Source organism: Psittacula echo (assembly GCF_963264785.1).
Source record: "Psittacula echo genome assembly, chromosome: 10".
Classification (NCBI taxonomy): Eukaryota; Metazoa; Chordata; class Aves; order Psittaciformes; family Psittacidae; genus Psittacula; species Psittacula echo.
In genome coordinates, this window is record NC_137741.1 from 15,644,488 (window position 1) to 15,657,613 (window position 13,126).

The following is a 13,126-nucleotide window of genomic DNA, read 5'->3' on the forward strand; positions in this document are numbered from 1 at the left end:
CTTTACATACACCTGTATCTGCAGCAATGTGAAGGACAACGCATCTAGTGCAAAGGCCCTCTCCTCCCACCACCCCCCAGGCAGGCTTTGCTATTAAAGGCTGACCCTCAAGTCCTCCTAACAGACCTTCTCTCCTGCGCCACGTCCTGGGACCTTCCACCTCTCTGCAGGAGGAAACACCTCCCTTCTGCTTTGCTGGAGGGGAGAACGAAGGGGAGTCAGGTTATAAGCCTTGCCCAAGGTTGTGAACAGAACTGAGATCAAAGCCAGGTTTCATGCCTCCTCCAGCTGAACAAACAGACCCTGCATATTTTCCCCAAATTCTCCCAAGACCCTACAACTACTGAATTACAACCTAATCCAAAAGAGGACGTTTCTATAGAAGAACTAGAACTGGACAGCCTGAGGTTGCCTCATTCATCACTGCTACACAGGGAGGCACAACCCTAAACAACCCCCTCCAGTGTGAATCTATTTGTCATTATGATGACAAGGCCTGTGGAGGGTTTTGCAGCTTTCCAATAGAGCTGGGAAAACCTCTACATACTTCTCATGTCTGACTGTCTGGAGCTAACACTGCTCCTTTAATGCAGAAGGTCAGACAAGGTCCAACAATCCCAATGCTGAGACAGACACTAGCGCAGCAAAACTGGCTGGACTGGGAGTATGCGAGAGACCACAGAGAAAGGAATTTGAGGACAGGGAAGTTTCTGGTGAGTAAGGCAAAGAAAGAGAGCATTGGGAAGCAGCCAATTGTGCAGCTGAAATAAATATTCACACATTTCTTTGGTATAGACTTAATTGCAGGAGTAACACATGCAGTTGTAATGCATAGACAGCAGAGCCAGGACAGAAGGTGCTTGATTCAGCAGTATCCTCATCCATTCACAAATACAACAGCACCAGGCTCCTGCTGGAAAATAACTGAAGAACAGAGCTGCAGATACAACCATAATAACATGATAAAACTGTTAAGAAGACAAATGCTTTCATGTGGAATGTAACTAAAGGAGTAAGGATGATTTAGAGAGTGCATGGAAAAAGAGGAGGAAGGAGTTTAATGCTCATGTAGCCACAGGTTCTCAGCACCATCATTCCACCTGTACCTAAGCATTTTTTGGTTTTAATCTGTTATTTTATCAATCAACTATTACTGGAGATGAGTTTGGAAACCCAAATCACCAGCTGCTGGAGTCCTTCTGAAGCAAGAGGACACGACATGTATTATTAACAAATACTGATGTGCACCCAGGTAACTACTCACACTTGGAAGCATTCATCTGATGACTGTCAAATCCTCCAAACGTTTCTGCCCTTCTAGGGAGAGAGATGGGGCCAACTCCTCCTTCTTGTTCCATGGCAGTGCTGCTGACCTGCTGTCCGAGGGCAGTGCCCAGGCTCCTGTTCACCAGGTCTTGCAGCAGCTCAACTGATAAAAAGCAACAATATCTCTGTTAAAGACCACTTTGGGCTTCTAAGCTATTTTCATCTGAGCTCAGATAAGAAATTCACATGCTTTGCTGTACTAGGAAACCATGTTTCTATGACAATGTTTTGAACAGTATGCATTCTCCCTGCAAAATCTCAGTCTGTTTCATCATTAACTCCACTACGGACCTCTGCACAGGCTTACACCTCCCTCTCTTCCTCCAGGCAATCCTGGTGTGCTCTGACAAGGTTTTATAATAATAAAATCTTATTATAACAAGTTTAATAATTTTTAGCCTCTCTTTTGACCTTTGTCAAAAGACTGACTTACTGCTTGCAGATACCATGAGCATGGTGGTATCTGTGTCTCATCAAGGTGCGATAGCTGAAACCCAAGCCCTGCTCTCACACCTTGCTGAGCCTGAAGCATAGAAAAGCCTGACTAAATTTCAGTCAAGGATAAATCCTGCTCTGCTCCTGACCCCAGTGCAGATTCAATGCATGGCTGCTCTCTGTGCTAATTTCTTTCCTGCCCCCCTCTTTCAGCAGCCATCAATATCTGCTTCCTTTCCCGATCCTCATTACTTTGTCCCTGAGACAATGTTGTGAGTAGCAATATCTCCTTATCTATGCTTTTGTTCTGATAAAGAGATTTGCCCTCCACAATTGGTAGTTGAGGACTGATGGCTTCACTGAAGGTGGGTCCATCGGTTAGTGGAATTAACGTGTCATCCTCACTTGCTCACCTTCATTTATTGCAGTTTTCATGATGGCCTCTCCTTTTGGTGCCTCTTCTGTGTTGGCTCTGAACAGCAGCCTGGAGCCTGGCATGTCCTCCTGCACAGAACTGTCTGCCATGTCCCGGAAGATCTTGGCCTTCTCCTCCAGCAAGAGGAGGATCTGCTTATCCTTCTGCTGAAGTTGTTCTGTGGGGGTGAACAGAAAACAGAGATGAAGAAAATAAAAGCTTTGGCAAGAAAACTGAGCGATTCCCGAGATACTGGCCCCATCTAGTGGAACCTCAGGAACCATACAACCATGCCTTGGGCAATCCTGCACAGCAACAGCACCCACCAGGCTCAGAAGGTAAGTAATGCAAGCAAGGTGAGGTGCAAGCAAGGATTTCAGTTATTTGCTGGATGCTGGATTCTCCCTCATTTGAAAAAAGCCAGAGTTCAACCACAAATTCCAATATAACAATTCCTGTAAATGTTTCAGAACCGCTCCCCAGCTCTGTTCCAGGCAGGATTTTACCTTTCAGTCCTCTCACTTTTGCATCTGACACCTTCTTTTCAAAGTCAGACTCACAAGGGACTCCTTCGTCTTCATCTTTATCCCTGGACAACAGACATAGCTCAATTACTACCAGGACATGACCATGTGCATCACCTGCCTTGCAAGAATGGCTTCATAGCTTACATGGTGTTCATTGTGTCTTGAATGATCTGTATCCAGCCGTTACGCTCCTCTTTGGAGCTGGCATGGACTTCCACCATTTCAGGATCTTTCACACCCATACTGATGAGGAACAAACCCTTCTCTTCGTGAGCCACTTCTCGTACAATCAGCTTCTTCAGAGAGATCACAGTGGATTTCTGATCCTTCAGACAGAAAGAAACACGTGAGGAGGGTGAACAGTACTAGTTCCCACATGCAAACTAGCATTGAGAATAACCAATAGCCATACCACTGCCTCTCTCAGGTTGTAAACGTCTTCTGAACCTATTAGCTAATTAACAAAATAAATCATTTTAATGGGATCCAAAGAACAGGGAAGGGTTTGCTTTCCTCCAGTAGTTCTGTAGGAAAAGCAATTCCACCTTGTTCCATTTCAACGAGGAATTAATTTAAATTTGACCTTGTGGTTTTGCAAACTCTACCATGTTTTGCTCTAACTCCAGCAGACCTTTGATCTCATCTCCTGCCCACACTCTCTCTGCCGTTAATATCAGAGCTCCTTAGCACAGCTTACTAGTGCCTGCTTCACAGGCATTATCTTCACAATCTCTCCCTAGGATGGAGTAACATCTTGTTTTCAAATCCCACAAAACCCCTGCTGTTCTCAGAAGCTCACAGCAGACTCCGGATGGAGAAGACTTGTGTGTAAGATGACGTTCATTGTGTGCTCTGGTCTGTGTAACCAGCCTGCTCGGATGAAACGACCTTTTGCTGTTGTGTCATCTGCAGATGAGTCAGCTCCTTTGTGCCTTTTACAGGATGCTATGACTGGGGTGAGTTGGTGGCTGTTCACTAGCAAGACTTGTGTGTAAACCAGCCCCGCCCCCCCCCCCGCAGGGCACTGAGTCTGTGCTGATCACTGGTGGAACTGCAATAACAAATCATCAGCTTTTAAAACGTTCACCAAGTGGAAAGGTCACAAGGCTTAGCCAGTCTAGACCATGCCTGCAAGGTACAACCCCAACAGAGTCAATTAGGTGCTAGGCTTTCTTTAGCAGGTCAGTATGCCTGGTCCTTTGATGAGGCCTGTCTTCAAAAGCTAATGGTTTTGGTCCTATGCATTACAAATCTATTCCTTTGACATTTATTTCCAAGCTGTTCTGTTGAATTTACAACAGTGGCATTTCAGCACCCCACCCCCGGAGCAGCTCACAATATATTCCTTCTGCTAAGATTAATTTTTACAATGTTTGCATTATCCCATTGCTCCCTCCTACCCCAATCACTGCTTTAATTTGCACAAACTGAAGAGGAGTGAGCGTATCAAGTAACAAGCAGGTTTTCAAGGCCAATTATCAGCTGTGCCACAGCACTGCAGAAAGAGGAGGCTGGGCATGAAGACATGTTTTCTTATTAAAAAGACTGCAGTTTATTCAGCAAATGAAATGTTATAGGCAAGAAAATTAAGTTGTTTAGCAGGCTACAACTTGTGCGCTGCACAACACACATCAAGGGTCTCTAACAAGGACAAGGGGTAACGTGTACAAACTGAAACAGGGGAAGTTCAGATTGGATATAAGGAAGAAATTCTTTACTGTGAGGGTGGTGAGGCACTGGAATGGGTTGCCCAGGGAGGTTGTGAATGCTCCATCCTTGGTGGTGTTCAAGGCCAGGTTGGATGAGGCCTTGGGTGCCATGGTTTAGTGTGAGGTGTCCCTGCCCATGGTGGGGGGGTTGGAACTGGATGATCTTGAGGTCCTTTCCAACCCTAACTATTCTAGGATTCTATGATTCTATAACATGGAAAATGAAGGGGGACTAAAGGTTGAAGCCTTACCAGTGAGGCAAAGACGTACTTCTGGTCCTTCTCCTGAAGGAATACGAGCATGTCAGAGAGGAGAACAGCCTGGACTTCTGCAAAAGAAAGAGCGCACCAGTGCAGTATAACCATGCAACCCACCCCAAACCAGACTTCCTTTATTAACACCAGTGCTTGGGAGGGATAGGGCTGCTTTTGCAAAGCCTGGAAGCTGGGTCAACCTCCCAGTTAGAAAGAGGAGCAGAGGCAGCTCCTGGAGATGCCAGGTTAGCTCTGAGCTGACTTTGGGTTAAGCAGAACACAACAGCACACAGGAAACCTGTGGGATCTTCTCCCATCTGTGGGAGCAGGGGTGCTCCTCTCCAGCCACATGCTTTCTAACAGCTAGGACATCAGCTTAACAGCAAAAGCCAGAGGCACCTACTAAATAGAAGCCCTGTTTTCTCAAACAATCAATATTTTAGCCCTCAAGCAGAATATCTGCACAGGAAGTTTTGGGGTTTATGGCTCTCTTGATGAGCGGTTTGTGGAGTGTAAATTATCATGCAATAACAACATTTGTCAGCTGCAGTTTCTTTCCCAGGATATACTGACTTGAGGAGGCACCACTAATTCTGTTCACAGACAAACACAATGCTTGCTGGCTCCAAAGGGAGCTGACAGAGCCTGCATGAGATGCAGGACCTGGCTTTGTTTCATGGGAGAAGGAAGCAAACATCAAGCCAACAGAGAATTTTGAATCAGAATACAGCCTTTTCCCAGAGTACACGTACAGCCTTCCAAGTCTCTTAATCACATATAAAGTTACACAGCAACTGCCAAGTATATTCATTAGCAGAATGAAGCCCCCATGATCCAAAGGCAAAAGGTCAGCGACCTGCTACACCACTTAGATACATGCAAGTCCATGGGGCCAGATGGGATCCACCCAAGGGTACTGAGGGAGCCAGCAAGTGCTTACCAAGCCATTTTCCATCATTCATCGTTAGCCCTGGCTAACCAGGGAGGTCCCAGTTGACTGGAAGTGAACTACTGGGACCCCCATCTACAAGATGGGCTGGAAGGAGGATCCGGGGAACTATAGGCCTGTCAGTAACTTCCTCAGTGGCAGGAAAGGTTATGGAGCAGATCACCTTGAGTGCCATCATCCGCCATGTACAGGACAAGATGATCAGGCCCAGTCAGCATATTGAAAGGCAGGTCCTGTGTGTCTGATGTGATCTCCTACTATGACAAGGTGACCTACTCAGTAGATGAGGGAAAGGCAGTGGATGTCTACCTAGAGTTTAGTAAAGCTTTTGATATCATTTCCCACAGCATTCTCCCAAAGAAACTGGCTGCTCATGGCACTGAAGTCACCATCTCTGAAGGTATCTAGAAGACGTGTAGATGTGGCACTGAGGGACATGGCTTAGTGGTAGACTTGGTGAACACTTGGACTTGACAAGTGTCAAGTCCACTTAAAGTGGACACTTAAAGTGTCTTCCAACCTAAATGATTCTATTCTCTAATGCCCCACCCAGAGCCCTCAGTACAAAGAGGTTTTGTGTAATGTACTTTGGAAATCTTGTGACAGAGAGGAAGCAAACCAGAAAGTTAAACCATCCCGTGGGTAATTCCTTCCATTTTGTTTTGGGAAGACAGGATCCGTTCCAAATAAAAGAAACACCAAACTTTAATCAAAGCTGCAAAATGAACTCAAAGCTTTGGGACTTTTGCTAAAGTTGACATTTGCCTACGCTTCTCTATTGCCTGCACACTTTGCAAGAGGGGATATGCTAAAACCCTGTAAGAAAAGTTCTTCCTATGCTTTTTTCAGTGCTCCACTTCAAATACTGCAAAATAGCCTGAACGTATGAAGTAGCTGCTCTCTCCCTGGGCTCTGCAGCTTGCCTGCAGGACCTGCTTTCCCTGGGAGCTTGCACTGCAGACAGAGGCATATTTATGCATTTCTGTGACTTAGGAAATGCAAATGGAGCCTGTACTTCTCACAAGATTTCACAACAGCAGAACTTGCTTCATGCACCATCTAAAGTTAGTAATACTCTCAGGGGCCTAGAAACCATCTGTAAACTTCCTGTTTCCATAACCTCAAAGTAAATCATACCCAATGTGGAATTTCATACTATCACTGCTTCCCTGCTCAGCAGCACCAGGCTACCAGTTCCCATTCATGCCCAAGTACCGTAGTTTAATCAGTTTAATCAGCTGGAATGAAAGAAGAAAAGCCCAGCCTTCCTACCAAGCCTGAGATATAGCCCTGTCTGCTCCTATTGCTCTTCCTACCAAGCCTGAGACACAGCCCTGTCTGCTCTTACTCCTACCGTGGTCCCTGCTGAAGGCTTCCTTGGGAGATTGTGTTTAATTCAGTAGAGAACTGCAGTACTCAGCAAAGCACAACACCTTAGAAAAACTATTTCCACCTGATAACAAACAAGTGATTCAAGAAAACACTGACCTACCAACAGACAGCTGCAGGGACACCTCTCCCCAACAGTTTGCATCAGCAGCTCAAGAGGTTCAAGAGCAACAGAAGCCTGGCACACCTCTTTGCACCTCCAGTGAAACTGGGATGGTGATGCTGAGCCTGGGCAGCCCTGCTGCAGACCTTAGAGGAAAGGAAACACTGTACTGCTGGTGGGCAGGGCCACCGGGAAGCTGAGGCTGGGTTTCAGATGCAGCAAGCACACTTCCTGGAACCAGTCACTGCAAGTGCGCAAGGTGGCACAGAGATCTGACTCAGTGCTCGGGGTAACTACAGCCCCATCACGTTCTCCTGGCTCAAAGGATCTCTCAACAACTCTGCTCCTTAGCTGATGCACTGAGGTGTCAATGCAAACCAAGACTTCAGTAGGCACACAGTCACCGGAAGGAAAAGCAGCTATCTATCATCCCAGAAACAACATGAGGAATCAGAAATGCTTTGATGGGAAGTGACTGAACAGCAGGGGGAAAGCTGCTGTCAAAATCTCTCAAAGCAGAAGAATAAAGGCTAGAGACACCAATCTGAGCACTAGTCCTACATCCGTAGAGGGTGAGCTGTATCCTCTCTCGGCTGAAAGCAGGTTAGTCTTACCTTTTAACCGACCAGCTGCATTTTTTAGTGAAACAGGCCCATCTCGGATGAGCTTCCGATGCCTCAAGTCCTCTCTTGCAAACATCTGGCCACTCTTCATCCTCATGATGGACTTGCTATCCGTCCGGCTGTAAATCTCACCAAGACGCATCTTCTTTTCATAATTGCTGACTTTGCTGTTGACTGCAGCAATCACATCTTTAACGAGGTTTAATGACTGAGTCAAGTCTTCATGTTCCACTTCATTTTCTTTGAACAAGAAAAAGAAACACCCCAATTTCAATTCATCCTTGTGGACTCTTTAACTTCCTGATTTTCCCTTCTTCCTCCTCTCTATCCCAAATTCTCACATTATAAATTTTTAATACTTTCATGAAACAGCCTAATTCTTCCCCCTTAAGGAAAGTTTTGTAAAACCTTTCACATATAGGGTTGGGGGCTATTCCAATATACTTTGTATATGAGATGGTACAGATGAAATGCATAGATTAACCACACATTTTAGCCATTACCAAACAAGTCAGCTGAGAGACTTTGGAGTCTAAGCATGTTCCTCCATAATTAGCTACAGACAGACTTACAACAACTAAATCAAGGCACCTGAATAACTAATCTTAAATGGACATACATAATTGAGTTATCATCTTGCAGTGGTGTGAGACGATAATGACCAGCTTAGTCGGCCTATTCCAAGTAAATCTGCTTCAGCTGAAAAGAATCCAAGAGATTTACATTGGAGGAACAAATACATGCTTAGAATAGAGGAACTGGTCCCTACCTTTGGTGTACTGCAGTATCCTTTGCAAAAGGACTGGGTACTTTGTGATTCTCTGTGTTACCAACAGGATACATTCAGAGATCCCAAGACGCCTCATCAGGGAGCTGTTCATTTTTTTCTATGGAACAAAGAGGGTAAGTTCAGTTCTGTAGCCAAACACTCACATGCTTTTTGCATCAACTCTCTCTGTTCTACCAGGTCCTACCTTGATGAATGCCTGAAACCGCTTGTCCTTCGAGTACAGATCTTTGAAGTTATTTACTGCCTCGTTGTGATGCCCGCAGAATTTGCCATATGTTTTCTTCATTCGCTCGGCACTCTCGCCGGAGAACTGCAAGACATGAGGCACAGGGGTCCAGTTTGCACTGAGCTCCTGCTGTGACATCCCAGCAGTGCCTGCCAGGCTCTCAAAAGCACTTAATGGAACCAAATTAGTTCAATGCATCCTAAACCACGCAAGCAGATCTCTAGAAAGTAAAGAGCTGAGTTTGGGACTTCACTGAGTTCACAGTGCAAAATCTCGGTAGGTTTAGATTAGCTGTTGGGAAGAAATTCTTCACTATGAGAGTGGTGAGAAACTGGGTTGCCCAGAGAAGTTGTGGCTGCCCCACCCCTCGAACTGTTCAAGGCTGATGGATGGGGCCTTGAGCAACCTGGTCTAGTGGAAAGTGTCCCTGCCTGTGGCAGGGGTTGGAAATAGATGGAATTTAAGGTCCCTTCCAAACCAAACCATTCTATGAGTCTGTGACTCTCAGGGCTTAAAAGCTAACAACAAAAAAATCAAGACAGGCAAAAAGAAGGAGAAAGTGCAGATAAAGGAAAATGACCTGCCCAAAGTTAAACAGCAGGTCAGTAACTCAGCCAAGAAACACATGGGGCATATTTTGCTGCGGGCTGCTGCCAACCCTCCAGGTTATGGTCAAACCATTCTGTGCTTCTCTTTCCCACAATATAAACTGAATTAATTTTCATCATTAGACCTTTCTCTGAAAGAGCAGAGAGTGCTTCAAAAGGCAGAGGCAGAGATTTTTTCCAGGTGTGAAGAGTAAAGGTGCCATCAGCTGTGATTATCTGAACAGCATAAACAGTAGGGAAGAAGAGTGCCTGGTTTCCAGCTGTGTTCTCAGAAGTGCATGCATTTTCCAGCACTTACTTGATTCACCAGGATGTCGCCTATCCTCTTGATAACAAAGTTCTTTTCACTTTTGTCTGCCAATGACTCCTTCTTCCTTTCCAGAATCCGCTGGAAGAAGTGACTGTGGATGTGCAGCAAGTTTTCCAGGCACGGAAAGATCTTGTCCACAACTTGTTGATCATACTGCAGTTCCTTTAACATCCCTGCGCTGTATACATCATTCATGATCTTCAAGGTGCGAACATGATGCATTTCTGTCTGCATTAGCTCTGTATAGAATGAGGACAAGAGCAAAACCATGGTCACATGTCCATGGTACAGTACAAGGAAAAGCTGCCATCAGAAAACTCTTCCATAATTGCGGTTCTCTAAGGGGCTTCAGAAAATTTCATGTTAGCTATTGGAACATCGTTTCATGTGTGGGAGAAACAGGGCAGCAGAGGAATCCCACAGTAAAGAGCTCTGGACACTGCTGCTGAGGTCTGAACCTTCAGCACTGTTACCCGCTTCTTCCTAACACCTCACTGCCAGCTTCGCTTTCGCTGTACAGGGTGGCTCTTCATCCAGCAGGCAAAGACTTCCTAGGAAGTTGCGCTATTGTAACGGAGTTCAGATGTTATCAGAAGACAAATGAGGTCATGGCTTAACCCCAGCCAAGGCTATTCCTGTTCCTTTTTTTCTTTGATGCCTTCCAGATAGATGAAATGCAAAAAGCAAGCTTTCACAGAACACATTACATTTCTAAGAACTTCAAGAATGAAACTTGGCTTCTGAAGAAACCAAGACAATGTTCCTATTCACTAACCTAAAGCTTCGCCAATCCGTGCTTGCAAGTATATCAAGAAGCTATCTACAAGTGAGAAATTAAGATGCAAGTATCTCACCATAAATGACATCTTGCCGTTTGACAACATCTTTGTTCTGCTGCTGTAGGAATTTGCTGTCCACTACTTGGCTCCAGGACTCTGCCTCCAGCTGCTTGGAATCTAATTCCAGGTCTCCCATCAGCTGTCCTTCGTTCATGTCTGCTCCTTCACAAAGCAACGTAAGTGCCATTAGGATGTGGGTAACTTGTCTTGTTTGAGATTCCTCTCTATTCGTTTTCGTTAACTTCAGTCATTTAGTTTCTCTGTCATACCACAGACATCACATTCTCCTCTACTGACAGAATAATGATCATATGCAATTATACCACACAAGGCCTAGGTTATAAAAAGCACTTTTAAATGCTATTTGCACAAAACTAGTTCACCATTTTCACACAGACCAAATTCTAGCTCAGCTAAAAGGAAAATGGATTATTTATCTATAAAGCAACAACATCACAGATGAATAAAAACCACAATACCCAGTCTGTCTTCCTTCATTTACATCACTGAATTGACGGAACTTAGGCCTATGTGAAATCTGTGTTTTCAAGCTTAGAAAGCCGGAATTGATGCAGCTGCAAGTGAACACTACATACACATGCATGTAGTCATCCCTGGAGACATCCGGGATCAGGCTGGATGTCGTTCTGAGCAACCTGATGTAGTTGAAGATGTCCCTGCCCATTGCAGGTGGGTTGGACAAGATGACCTTTGAAGATCCCTTCCAATCCAAACTAGTCTATGATTCTATCTTTAAGAAAGAGTGCTCATTTGTGTCAGAACTGGGAAATGTTCTCTTGTCACCATGCGCATGCCCTTGTTTAGTCCTTAATAAATTAAGACCATTCTGCTCTTTTCACATAAACATTGGCTAAGATGCAAAAATACTAATTATAGCTTAAAAAAGCACTATAAATAAAAATATTGAAACTGAAGAAATGAATTTAACTGATTTCATTTTCAAACCCACAAAATGAAACAGATCCTTCCCCATTCTGGGAAAAATACAAAGCACGAGGCATCATCATTAGCATGAAGAAGGTGACAGAGTGCAAATTCTGCGGCTGTATGAATGGGCCAGAGGTGAGGAATAGAAGAGGAAACATTTGTCCCTGAGCTAAATTCCATGTAACTCAACAGTACCTGAAACCTTCTACATGTTTTCCCACAATTCAACAAGCTAAAGAAATTACTGTGTATTACTATATTCCAACATTAAAGTAAATGCATTTACTTGTCCATTAGAAAAGAAAACACTTGCTGAAATGACAGAATAGATTTCCTATGTCTGGAAAGCAGCCACAGGGAGCTCTTACCTTCATCAACCAGCGATTCCACAGATTCATTCACCCGGCTGATTTTATGTAGGGAGTCTGTTGACTGAGACAGGAATTTCCAAGTGTGTATTAAACTGTCATCATTCCCAACTCTGCAGAAAAACAGAACACAGAATATTGTTTACGACAATAAAAAACCAGCCAAATGTACTTTGAAATATGCATAAGAAATGCATTTTTAATATGAGTTGAAAACTAAAGCAAGCATTGCATGGTTATGCACAATGCAGCCCTGAAACACCATGGCAGCTCTGTGCCTCCACCTGATGGTTATGGACACAAACATACCTGAGCTGCAAATGTGTGCTTGCTCTGTAACCAGCCCAAGGCAAGGGAACTCCCTCCTCGAGCACAGAGCATCTCTGTGAAGTGGCCTTGAATATAACCAGGCCAACTAACATGGCTCTGAAGTCATGCCATGACTAGACTAACCCAGACAATCTGATTGTGCAGAATACAACTGATGGTATCATACATAATATGGGTATTTCTGGTTTTGTGATGCTTTTTTTGTACCTTTACCATAAATCATAGTGCACAAATTTATTTTTAATGAGATTAATTTCTCCACGCTTGCAGCGTCAGATAATACACACACACACTCATGCGGGCAGGGAGCAACCTTACCCTGCAATGTTCTGTATTGAGACACTTTTGGACAGTGCTGTAGGCTGTTGTGATCTCCTGTTATTGAATATTGAGGTTACGGTGTTTTCATCAGGAGCAAGTATTGCAGAGCGAGGGCGCTCCTTCGGTTGTGAGCCTGGAAGGGAAGCATCAGAGAAAAGTAAGCTCCTGTAACTGCATGGATAACTGTGAGATGATGACTTAAACCAGGCTCTACAATTCACTTCCTTTTCTTTCCAGAGCCATCATCAGGAGATCTCAGCTGTTGGGAGCAGCCATATAGAAGGAAAGAATATTGATCCCTGTGCAGAGCTGGCTGCACTGTACTACGCTGAAAAGATCTAGGTGGAATCTGCAAGTCCAGGAACATACACTTGGGAAACGGAACTTAATTTTATTTGATAAATAATCACACATAGCAGCCTACTATGTTGTTTTTCATTTTCCCCCATCCTATAATTAGATATGTCTCCCTGCTTCTGGTCAAACTCTAGAGACAGCTTTCTCTATCAGTATGTACCATAGAGAAATGCTAATCCTTATCTCATTATACTAGCACATACCTTGAACTAATTTTTCCATATTTATTCCAGATTTCCCTTCTTCAGATGCATTTCTGCTTCTGGAGCAATACCTCTGAATTTGATAGTAAGTACCAC

At 44.3% G+C, this 13,126-nt stretch overlaps 1 protein-coding gene across 1 annotated transcript in view; it reads right to left on the reverse strand.

Annotated features, from left to right (window-relative positions):
* The window catches only part of AKAP13 (A-kinase anchoring protein 13), a gene marked incomplete at its 5' end in the record, with an annotated part of 147,991 nt that overhangs the window by 6,362 nt on the left and 128,503 nt on the right, over positions 1-13,126 (reverse strand). Inside the window, 12 exons of the mRNA XM_080626491.1 lie at positions 1,265-1,429; positions 2,175-2,354; positions 2,683-2,765; positions 2,848-3,029; positions 4,664-4,740; positions 7,722-7,970; positions 8,500-8,617; positions 8,705-8,830; positions 9,653-9,903; positions 10,519-10,665; positions 11,820-11,932; positions 12,468-12,603. Of these exons, the coding sequence (XP_080482617.1) occupies positions 1,265-1,429; positions 2,175-2,354; positions 2,683-2,765; positions 2,848-3,029; positions 4,664-4,740; positions 7,722-7,970; positions 8,500-8,617; positions 8,705-8,830; positions 9,653-9,903; positions 10,519-10,665; positions 11,820-11,932; positions 12,468-12,603 (1,827 nt within the window). The remainder of the gene's footprint in view (positions 1-1,264; positions 1,430-2,174; positions 2,355-2,682; positions 2,766-2,847; positions 3,030-4,663; positions 4,741-7,721; positions 7,971-8,499; positions 8,618-8,704; positions 8,831-9,652; positions 9,904-10,518; positions 10,666-11,819; positions 11,933-12,467; positions 12,604-13,126) is intronic.